Below are 12,236 nucleotides of genomic sequence, written 5' to 3' on the forward strand. Positions count from 1 at the left end.
GTTTCTGATTTGATCTGAACCGGGCCAGAGAATCTGTGTTTCTACCAAGTTCCTGAATAATCCTGATAGTGCTTGTCTGAGAACATCACTTTGGAAACTAGTGTTCTAGACTGCCTGTTTCTTGCAGGGATGAAAGCTCGGTCCTCAGGCAAATCTCATTCTGGGGTTCAAGAAATTTGGGTTAAAAAAAACAGATAATAAATTAATAATTAAAAGAATGAATGAAAAAAAGAATGAGTGCTGAATCTGGGAGAGATAAAACCATATGCAAAACTATTACACAGTATTGCTGGGAGACAAACATAAGCATAATGATCTCACCTTCAGCACCAAGTGCGTGGAAATAAGACATTAATCCACATGAATATTTCAATGTGCACTACTCACGAGTTCAGTGGGGAAACTCAATTTTAAAAAGAAAATTTAAGTGGTACTATAGCAGGGTGTGGTGGTGCATGCTGTAATTCCAGCAGCTTGGGAGGCTGAGGCAGGAAGATCACGATTTCAAAGCCAGCCTCGGGAAAAATGAGGTACTAAGCAACTCAGTGAGACCCTGTCTTTAACTAAAATACAAAATAGGGCTGGGGATGTGGCTCAGTGATCGAGTGCCCCTGAGTTCAATCCTGAGTACCCCCTACCATACACACTGTAGACAACCTGTCTCAAGCTATGCTCTCCTCTAGTGTGGGTAGGTATTAAACTTACCAACTGGTCATTCTTTTTATAATAAACACCAAGTTTGTGTTTGCATCTTTACTTGTGCAAGTGTAGTACCATCAAGTCTCACTAGTGTTCCTGGGAAATGTTGAGGGTTATAAGTGTTAGGGGTTAGTGTTGTACTAATCATGGTGTAAGTAGATCCTTTATAGGCATGGTGGTTTACATACAGGTTGTACTAGTGGAAGAGTAATTGTTCATGTTAGCATTTTCTAAAGTCAATTTTTAAATTTTATCTTAAAAACTGGAAATGAAACAATGACAACTCATCCAAAAAGAATGAGGTTATTTTACCTTCACTAATATCTTGGCTGTATCCACCATCTGGTTCAATGTCAGAGGGGATCATAATGTGCCATGTAGTCATGCGGGCTTCTGCTTCCAGTCCAAATCCATCCACGTTGCTGAAAAATTCAAGTCAATTTAAACATTTGATGACAGTGATTATAGTTTACAAATTATAATGACTAAGGGTTATTCTGTAGACATATGTAAATGCTAGCTCCCTCACAAAGTTCTGTTGTTGACAGACATTCAGCAGATGTATAAAACAGAACTTCTAGCTTGTCATGAAGATACCATTTTCTAAGGAATGATCTCACAAATCCACTTGACAAAATGTAATTAATCTATAGCATCACACCATCTCAATATTTGAGATGCTTTTGGTTAGTGTAACATCTTTATCTAAAAATTACCAAAAGATCAATTAGCTAAGACTAATCTCCAAATATGCCTATGTTGTCACTGGTCTCACATCACCCTTCTTTGCTCCACTAGTAGTGCAATATTAGCAGTTTCCCAAATGTGCCACACTCTTTCTTTCCTCTGGGCAATCACAAAGACAGCTACTTTTTTCCTGCGGCACTTATCCCTGTTCTCTTCAAATTGCAAATCAGCAGGTATTTCTTCCAGTTTAGGGATTCCTATTATATGCTCCTAAGGCAGTGTGCTATTGCTACCAGAGCACTCAGTGCAGATGACTGGGTTTTGCTTAGTTATGTTTTCCCTTTAAAATGGCTGCCACAGAGTCTGTCTTACACTTTATCCCAGTCCTTAATTCAATGATTGGCCTCTAGGAGACATCACAGAAATATCTGTCAGCGCAAACAATAGAAAAATACCAATTTTACCCATTTAATATGTAACATTGCCTCAAACTTTTCTTAGCTTCCAAAAGTGTCTATTTTATTTGTTTTAAAAACATACTTTCTTTTAAAAATTATGTGACATATGGTAATTATGGAAAAATTTAAAGATGCAGAAAAGTATATTAGAAGAAAAAATAGGAGGCTGGGGCTGTAGCTCAGTGGTCAAGTGCTTGCCTCACATGTGTGAATCACTGGGTTTGATCCTCAGCACCACATAAAAAAATAAACACTGTGTGTTCACCTTCAACTAAATTAAATATTTTTTTTTTAAAAAAGAAGAAAAACAGTCATTATTTCATTACAAAAAACACTTATCATTTATTATCTTTTGCATAAAGTATTAAACCAGATTAAGGGGAAAAAGAAATGCTATTATCAAAAAAGTAAAACAAAGAATTCTAGTAGAATAATATTGAAGACAAATTCAAGATGACAAATTAAACCTAAAAGATTTACCTCCCAGCATGTAGATTAATCAAGCAATGAGCCAGACAGCTAATGAATTCCTGGTCATGGTTCCCAGGCCCCAGGATCAAATTCCTGTTCAAAGTAAGGACCCTGAGCGAATCAAGGAGAGCAACTTGCTGAGGGACAGTTTTGTGTGCCCGCGAGAACTGGTACAAGATGGTTCTATTGAGGCAGTGATAAACTGCATCCAGAGACAAGCCCTGTGATCTTCTCTTTGACTAAAGACACAAAAGATACTTTTTAGTAAAAAGAACAAAAATGAAAAAGCTGCTTATCATTCCGACATAAAGTTCGGTTATCTATCATGTAACAGATGCATGCTAAGTACGAGGAGCGCCAAGTTAAAACCTCTTGCTACTATGGAGTTCAGAACCCATACAGCACAATTTAATGAATTTAATAGCGGCTACATAAAAAGAGAGCTTCCAGTAAGGAGAGCCACAAACAAATTTTGTTAGAAAGAATGATCTCTAGTCAAAATCACTTGAAAAAGCACCTAAATTTTTATCTTGGTTTCATCCCTTAGTTGAGCGTGAGACTCACTTTTTGGCTTAATTGCAAATGTATCTCTTAGAAGATTCTTAAGTGACAGGTGAGCTCCTATACATCTGTACATATTAATAAAACATGGCAATAGGAGTATAATTCTAGTGTGATTCTATGTTATATTGTGAATAAGATTAATTACTTGTACCAAACCAGACCAATATTCCTTAGTCAGCATGCACAAGGAAGAAAAAGTGATGTCTTCAAAGGAACATGGATTACAAAGGAATTTGTAAAGATTAGATTAATAAGAGAATGTTTCTTTAATATCAGCTTTACATGCTGTGTAGGCCTTTGCACACTGATTTTTTTTTTACTGTAAAAAACTATTAGACTATATTAATGTAAGGTATTTAAATGCATCTGGGTAGCAAAGACAGATACCAGTGGGGAGGTCAGCAAGAGACTGACCCACCTTGAGAGAGCCAGGCAACTTTACAAGGGACACAGTGGCACTAGGCTGTTGGTGGAGGGGGCAGTTAAAAGTATATTTTATATTCACTTTTAATAAGCTTAGCTTTATATTGAATGTTAACATTCATTACCTTATTAGTTATACTTATTTACAACAATTTTTACACCATAGGCAAAGTTTTTCCAAAAGGAAAACGTACTCTACAACTAATAGTGACAATTGATTACCTGTGCAATTAGTTGAATTATAAAATCTATAAGAAGTTTAGATTCTTTGTTGAACATGCCTTGCCAAAGCTTGTCCACCACACGTTGTGTGAAATAAAACACATTGTTCACCAATACCTGGTAGCTTCCTCCACTGGTAATAGGCAGAGATGCATCTTCCCCTAAATTCCAGTAGAAAAAAAATGTCTTAAGAAAATTGATACACAAGATCAAATCTTCAAAGAAATCATGCTAAGGAAAATGAGTATATCTACAAGACTTAAGAAACATGACCACAGCAAGCTCTTAGATACTATTTGAAGAAAATGATGTTCATAGTTACAAATCTGAGTAAATACTGGAAGAAACAGTTTCATCAGGATAAAAGTGCTATAAATTGAGACTCCCTGTGAAGTCCCTTACACCTAAAGACAGTGTTTGATAAGCAAATAGTTCTTCAACTGAGGTTGTCAGTGACAGAGCGTCTTAATTTAAGAGAAAAATTAAGTCAGTTTATTAGTTACAAATGGATTTTGTGTTAAGTAATAAAGGGTTAAAAAAACCCCATTATCAAACAAAACTTTCCATTTTGGGGGGTATAACTTTAATAGCAATTAACTAATATAGGCAAAAGAGAGCTTCAGAAAGATTGTGAAAATCAAGTATCTCCAGTGGTGGTGGGGCAAAGGGGGACTGGTAGCCCCCCATGACTGCAATTAGCTCTGCCTCTTTTTAAGGTTATTCCAAGGTCCTCAGTGTGTTGCTATATACGTACTGCTTTGAGATAATCCTCCTAGTCCTTCCTAAGCAGAACACTCCCTCCAAGCCCCTCTGTAGAAACTCTGGAGGTTCTAACTGAATGTGATTATTATTCCCACCTCACTCTAAATTGCCCCCCTAAGCAGAACTCTTCATTTTATGCCTTCATTGGTATGACTGATCTCAACTGATACTAACAGGTACAAAAGTAAAGCTTGACACTTAGCTTTAAATGCACGGCTACATGTCAAGATAATACCAAAGACTTTCTTGTAAATGGCTCTGGAAAAAATGTTAATTTAATAGCACAGAGATTCTAAGATATATTATCACCAGCAACTCAAAGGAGCATGTAAACTAAATCATTACCTTTTGTATTCCTATGAATTCTTTTTTATTTATAAATGGTGACTCCATTGTAAAATACTGTTTTATAATTATCTATTTTTATTGTAAATAGATATAGACATATTGAAAAAACATACTCCAATATGTTTTGTACTTTATGTCCTAGAACACATCCTGAAGAATACATGTACGTACCAACAACTCACTCATTAAGTACATATATGTGGTCTATATAACAAGCATATTTATAGAACTTTATTTAGAACTATGTCTACCAGGAAACTTTTACATGTCTATCAACAGAGATATAAATAAATTTATATGTTCATATGATAGAATATTATAATAGTAATAAAAATAGACTCTTGCTACATGCAGCAACATGGATAACTCACAAATATAATACTGAGCATAAGAAAGCTAGACTAAAAAGGAAGGAGAAAAGAGACAAATTTAAAAAAGAGAGACTGAGGACTTATATAGAGAAAGGAAGGAGAAAGACTACAGACACTTTTATAAAATAAAAATAAAATACAAAATTACCCAATAACACATCAGCTGCAAGCAAATGGTCCATTACACTATCCAAAATGTAAGTCTGAAATTCTTTTTGCTGAGTTCTTGTAGATCTTTCAGGTGAAGCCTAAATCAATAAAAATTATTACAGTTAGAAACAGAACTAACTACACAAAGATAGGGTTCAATTGTTTATGTATGTTATAAAATGTAATAAAAAGATGAAAAAAAAACTACTGGTAAGTTTAAAAAATATGATATGAATACATATACTGATAATTATTTTCTTGCCATAGAATTAAAAAAATTAAAGAAAATGTGAAATGTCATCTTGAAATCCACTGTTTGAAAAACATTATTCTAAATTACTATAAGAATTTAATAAATATTTTATAATCTATTATACCTCACTTCCAAAAAGATTTGGCAGTTTATAATAAATTGAGATACATCATAAAGCCATTAAAACAAATAAAAAAGCCCAAGAATCTAGTTATCAAGAGGAAACATCAATGGGGAAATATTTCTAACAAAAAAAACTAAGTCAATAATTTAGCTCTGAGCTTCCTAAGTATCAAGAAGGAGAAAAAATATGGCTTACAAAGCTTTTTATTATTTCTAAAGGAAAAGCACAGTAGATTGACAGCAAGGATATATGTTTTCCTACAACTGTCTGAGAAGATTGTTCTCTGTGGGTTTTCTGAAGATAGTGAACAACTCTATAGGTGGCATATTTAATAACAGTTTTACCAAGCACAAGATAATGGTTTAAATTATCTTGAGTAAAAGCACAAAGTTAAACCATGTTCTTGGGCAGCCTTCCCACTGCTTATAAAGAACAATAATCTGGTTGCCTAACTTTCAAGCATCTAACCTGGAAAAAGACAAGAAATAAAGGTAAAAAGATCCTTCCCTCATCCCTCAAGTCCCCGCAGTCCTAGCAACGCTTTTGACAGAAGTTAGATATCAAACCATTCAACAACCTGTCATCTGTACCTTTCTTGGAGATCTGTGTGATTAGATTCACAAATAATGCTATGTTTAGTAAGTGCAATGAAAGAAACTACTTCTTGCACAGAAAACTTCAGGACTATCTTTACGACCATGTCTTCTAAATAAGCTTTAGAACACTGTTATGTTTTTCTTTCTAATCTGATTTCAAGGTAGTCCTTTCAAAGGTTTTAAAAGAACAGTTAAAATCTGAGTTCTAAATTGAGATTAAAGTTGTTAACCTAAGGATTTAAAAAACTAATAGCTAAACCAAAGTTGTCCTTTCTCTCTCTTCCATTTGCATGACTTTTTTTTGCCAGGGACGGGGGGGGGGGGGGGGGGGGGGGGGGGTGGGGGGGTGGGGTGGGGTGTGTGGGGGGGGGGTGGGGGGGTGGTGACAAGGTCTCACTATGTTACCCTGGTTGACCTTGAATTTGTGATCCTCCCACCCTAACCTCCCAAGGAGTTGAGATTACGCTGTGTGACACCCCACCCCTGCTGATATTTTTGTTTTAAAATGATAAAATATATGTGTAGTGACAGATAAAAAAATGCTAGTGCTGAATTTGGGTTGTCATTAAACTAATATGAAAAAAAGTAAGGGCCTTCTTTTGTTTTCAATCTTAATTCTCCAGTGTAGTCAACAGATTACACTCCTGTGTAGTCAGTGGGAGACATGTGACTAAGGCATGCCTCATGATACTAATATTGAGAGTCCGACCCCTGTCAAATGAAGAGACAGCGAGAACTTTTTAGTGATAAACAGAACACGGATAGTTTTATGAGGATTTCCTTGGAATTAGATCAGAAACTACTTTCGACTTTAGTGACAGAAATTTACTAAGGAGTAAAGGCTCTTCATTCCCAGGAGAATGTGAGCATTTTGAACACAACTATACTCTGAGGATTATGATCAACTCCAGGTGGTTTGGGATAAGTGATAACGAGTATGGTTTATCAAATCTTTTTATTCATTCATTCATTCATTTATTTTTAGTTGTGGTTGGACACAATATCTTTATTTATTTATTTTTATGTGGTGTTGGGGATCGAACCCAGGGCCTCGCCTGTGTTAGATGAGGGCTCTACCACTGAGCCACAACCCCAGCCCTTTATCAAATCTTAGACAAAGTGTTGGAACCTGCAAAGCGAGGGATTATGAAATACACAAGTACTTGATCAATTAACACTACTTATTTTTATTTAAAAATACTGTTTCCTATTCCAATAGGATTTAAGGATGGCCCAGTCATCAACAGATATTGAATCCTCCAATTCTTCTCACAGAAGCTATATAGTTCAAATGTTCTTACTGAGACTTACGGCAACCTAATTTTTAAATTTATAAAGATTTTATAAATGCATTGTCCCTTGTAAATAATTCATTAGACTACTGTTATATACCAGAATCAGTGCTAAGTTATATAAATTACCTTACCTAATCAGCAAAATACCCATTGAAGTAGACACCAACATCCCCATTTAGAGGACAAGGTAACTGAGGATTATTAGTAAGTGTAAGTCACTTGGTTACAACTAGGATTCACACCTCACTTCCTCTGAAGCCAAACCTGCATATTCTCCCCACTCTACTAAAATCTACATAACAAAGAAGACAAGGGCACTAGAGCAATGCTGTAGAATGCAGGCTACAATCTCCTCATCATCCTTTTAGGTAAAACTGGCTGGCCCACCAGACAACCAGAAAGAAGACAGGTAAGCACTGTGGCCTTGCTCTGGCCTCTGTACATCTGATCTGTCTTTTTGGTGACAAGAGCAAAGCCAGACAGCAAAAGATCACTGTCAACTTTCTGAGGCCTCAGAACCATTATGCAGAATCCTGTGCTACCCATAGGCCAGATAGCCTATGGGCACATGCTGCCCAGGAGAGAGAGGTCTATACTCAGGAAGGCCTGGTATTTTGTCCTGTTTCTGGAATGGGCTGGAAGCCTTTAGAGAAGAGGATTTTCAGCTTTTGGTTATTCCTCTTGACTGACCCCACTTCTGTCATCAATCTGATGTGTGACAATAGGGAGATCTTACAGACGATGGCTGAGTGGCACAGTGAGCACCTCAGATCACAGAGCATTGCATGTACTATCAGAGAAGCACACACTCCACTCAGCACCCTAGGTTTTCCTCCTCTGGGCACATACAGATACTCTGTGGTCTGTTCTCATGCACTTTCTTTCTACCACCAGAGTAGTATTCATTTGCTGCAAATCCATTTGTCCTTCCCTTAAAAAAGGCCACTTAATAAATTTTTAATACATACTAAGGGCCAGCCAGTATTATGGATACTGCATGCATTATCTATTTCATTCTCAGAATAATTCTGAAAAGTTCCTTTCACTACATCCTTTTCCACAAGGAGGAAACTGTAACAAGTGTGGGAACTGAACCTAGGAAAGGTCACACCCCTATAACCAACACACAATGATTCTTTAAAATACTTTTTGCTGGATGATATACATGTATTTGACCCTTAGAACATATCTGCAGAGGATATAGTGAATATCATTCTTCATAGATTAAACTTAAGCAGTTTAAAATGCCATCTGTTAAACAACAGGGCCAGATTCAAACCCAATATTTCTTACTCCAAATGCCATAATCCTTCTCTTATATCACATTGCATCCTTTATATGGACCACACACCATTCGTGACAATGAGAATCTTTTATTTCTAGAGATTGCTAAAAAAAGATAATTTCACCTCTTTTGCAGATATACCTAAGTAAGCAGGTCCCCTTTTGGGGGGCATGTGGTCTTACTATGTTGTCCAGGCTGGTCTTAAAACTCCTAGTATCAAGGGATCTTTCTACCTTTGTCTTTCAAGTGTTGGGATCACATACCTGTGTCACCAAGCCTGGCAATAGATGTTTCTATGATGAAATTCTAACACTCATAAGACTGAAGATGGCCTGATTTACCTTATTAGGTTAAAAATCAGTGAGTTCAAGTTCCTTTTTTCATGTAGGTGAAAAGGTTAATATATAATTCTTTTCCTAAATTTCTTCAGGGATACAGACTTCATAATAATACTAAAAAATGTATATTTATAATTTTTTCCTAGTATTGGGGATTAAACCCAGGGTCACTCTACCACTGAGCTACATCTTCAGCCATTTTATATTTTGAGACAGAGTCTTGCTAAGTTGCCCAGGCTGACTTTGAACTTGTGATCCTCCTGCTTTAGCTGTCTCAGTAGCTAGGATTATATGTATGTGCCACTGTAACTAGGTATACTTTATTTTTTTATGTTATAGGGAAGAAATGACACTAATAATATTTTGATAAGCATACACACACTCACATACACACACACTCTCTAACTGGGCGTATTAGATTTAAAGTTGTTTAAAATAGCAAGGAAAGTTTTAATCACAAAGTTTTATCCTTCTTATTAGGTAGCATCCCATCTTCCAGTTTGGGACTTCCAGGAGTAATTAATAGTTAAATGATTTCAAAATTCTTATAGAATATACCAAGGCATTGGGCTAACTGTTGTGAGAGGTGAAAGAACATATGAAGGTCAATATCTTAATTTTCAATAGTTTGTCATCTTTCTGGGAGCTTTAATCCTGATAATACCTGCTTCTTCCAGAACTAAAATGTGAATGCTCCCAATTTCCCAATACAACTAGGCACAAGTCCATTGTGGACAAATTAGTGCCCACAAAAATGAGCACCTTACCTTAAGATTCATACAAGTATATCAAATTCTTTCTATTAAAATATGAAGAGAGGTAATTATATAATTTATCCAGTATTAATTAATGGGATATTGGGGTTCCTTATAAGATTGAAAATGCTATCACTGGACAGAGCCTCTCACCTCATATCTTTCATAAATGTGTACTTATTTTTATGCTTAGCTAAGGTGTGTTACCAATATCTCTGAACTTTATCCTGATATTTTTCTGATCACCACTTCAATTTTTATGGAGCATTCAAATTCTCACCTTTTACACTAAGATACTGACCATCTCTTTTCCTAGAGTTTTTTTAAAGTTTTCAAAGGAGATAACTCTACCAGGCATGCTTTTTAATTCTACCATACAAACTAATGATGAAACCAATTATTTCCCAGCCAATATTAAACACTGTGGTTCTGGTTACAAAGCTTAGCATGACTAGTTCTTTAATTGACCAAATTGAGATGTTTTCACATGGATAAAACACCTTCTGTGGTTAACTATATCGGCCACTAGGGGGAGCAGAGGAAGCTATGGTTCTATTGTTATAGTCCAGATAGAACACAGGGATTCAATCTTTCACCCACCTTCATACTTCCCTCCATTGACTATTTGATCCTATTTATACCAACTGGCCCAAAGAACATACATATATAGGAAAGGTATTCTTTATTAGATTTGTTAGATTTCCTCTCTGTGATTTTTTATTTTCTCTGGGATTTTCCTAAGTGAACAGTTTTTAATGGTTTTCAGAGAAAGCTAATTTCTAGGGCCAGCGAGGACATTTAAGGCTTACAGCCACTCTATTTTTTGATGTATCATTGACTACTACCACTTACCCGGAGAAATGGCAAGCAACCTAGAAGTCTCTGCCTCAGAGGAAATTCACCAAGTGCATACTGAGCAACTATCTACTATGCATAATACACAATGTCTTAAAGCGGCACTAGATAGCAACAGCAATAATACCGGGCAGGGAATTTGCAGGTGAGAAGACAGTGCCACTAGGTATTATCCATGTCTAGGGATGGAGTTGGTATGCAAAGGCCTGTGGCCCAAATCAGACTGTGACAATTTTTGCAAATTAAGTTAATGGGAACACAGTTATGCCCATTCCTTTTTGTGTCATCTATGGCTGCTTTCACACTACAATGGTAGAGTCAAATATCTGAGACACAGACTATGTGGCCCAAGAAGCCTAAGATATTTACTGTTTAGTTCTTTACAGGAAAAGTTTGCCAATTGTTAGAGAAGAGGTGATAAAAAATTGTATTGTGGTCATGGTTGAGGGAATGGAAAGAAGAGGAGTAAACTGATAGGATCTAAAGCCCAATATGTTCTGCCCATATTTAACTCAGAAAAATTAGAAGTCTGAAGACATTTAATACAGAACTATCTTGATTATTAAAGTTCTAATTATAAAAGCAATGTAAATGAGAAGTAAATGTGTTTCTTTGCTATTACCTCCAACAAAAGATCAATTAATGGAGTCTGCTTGCTGGCAGGGGTAAGACAGAGGTTGTCTATTATTAAGACCCGCATGAAGTCAAAAACAAACTTTTTAGCTGGGTGATTGGTCAGATACGTCTTGGTGCCCACATTGCAGTATTCTGATTGGCTCCTGTTCATCCCTGTATCTGCGGCAAAGGCTTTAAATTCTTCAGCTGGAGATCCAACTTCATCATCAAGATCAGTCACCTAGTAAAATCAAGTGGAAGCACATTAGGTTTTATGAGACACATTTACCTGTATGTTCCCTAAAAATAAAATTACAGCAACAGCAGTATTTTCCTTCAGCATTTACCTCCTATTAAGCTACTCAGCACATTATTTCACTCTGCCTTACTTGACTCTTACTTCCAAGATAGTAATTTGGCACCACATGTCACAGTTATTCAACATATGGTCTTTCTGACTGACCACTCAAAATTTATGTAGAATCACATTATATATTTTGTGTATAACTGCCCTGAAAATAAATGAAACAAAAACATGAGAATGACTATATTTGTGTATTTAAAGTCTACCTACTGAAAAATTAAATGTTACAAAGTTTCAGATAAAAATCTGGCAAAATACCACCTAAGTGCTATTCCATTTTCATATGAAATAAGTCCAAATAATAATAAAACTACTACCAATTTTGAGCCAAGTGAGAGAGAAAGGTAAACCGGTAGACAGATTACATGATGCTAATAAGAAAATGATATTTAAATATCATGGAGGGTCACAGTTTTATCAGAAATGAGGATTCTAAAATTATAAAGATACCAGAGTGTTAAAGTAATGTGTTATATTTCTTTCTTTTAAAAAATCCCACAATTTTAGAATGAGTATTTTACATTTATATATGGAGAAAAATTAGTATGAGCAAGGTAGTTTATTCTAGTATAGGATAGAAATGAGAGGAAACATCATGAAA

The 12,236-nt window shown here is 35.8% G+C and overlaps 1 protein-coding gene across 6 annotated transcripts in view; it reads right to left on the bottom strand.

Annotated features, from left to right (window-relative positions):
* Nucleotides 1-12,236, bottom strand: part of Wdfy3 (WD repeat and FYVE domain containing 3) — a 250,018-nt gene that overhangs the window by 61,928 nt on the left and 175,854 nt on the right. For all 6 annotated transcript variants that reach the window (XM_027939797.3, XM_071614400.1, XM_071614398.1 and 3 more), the window contains 5 exons: nt 11,279-11,512; nt 5,154-5,253; nt 3,525-3,685; nt 2,325-2,554; nt 1,012-1,121 (listed from right to left, as the gene is read on the bottom strand). In XM_027939797.3, the coding sequence (XP_027795598.2) occupies nt 1,012-1,121; nt 2,325-2,554; nt 3,525-3,685; nt 5,154-5,253; nt 11,279-11,512 (835 nt within the window). The remainder of the gene's footprint in view (nt 1-1,011; nt 1,122-2,324; nt 2,555-3,524; nt 3,686-5,153; nt 5,254-11,278; nt 11,513-12,236) is intronic.

The sequence above is a fragment of the Marmota flaviventris genome, chromosome 7 (assembly GCF_047511675.1).
Source record: "Marmota flaviventris isolate mMarFla1 chromosome 7, mMarFla1.hap1, whole genome shotgun sequence".
In the NCBI taxonomy this organism is placed as follows: domain Eukaryota; kingdom Metazoa; phylum Chordata; class Mammalia; order Rodentia; family Sciuridae; genus Marmota; species Marmota flaviventris.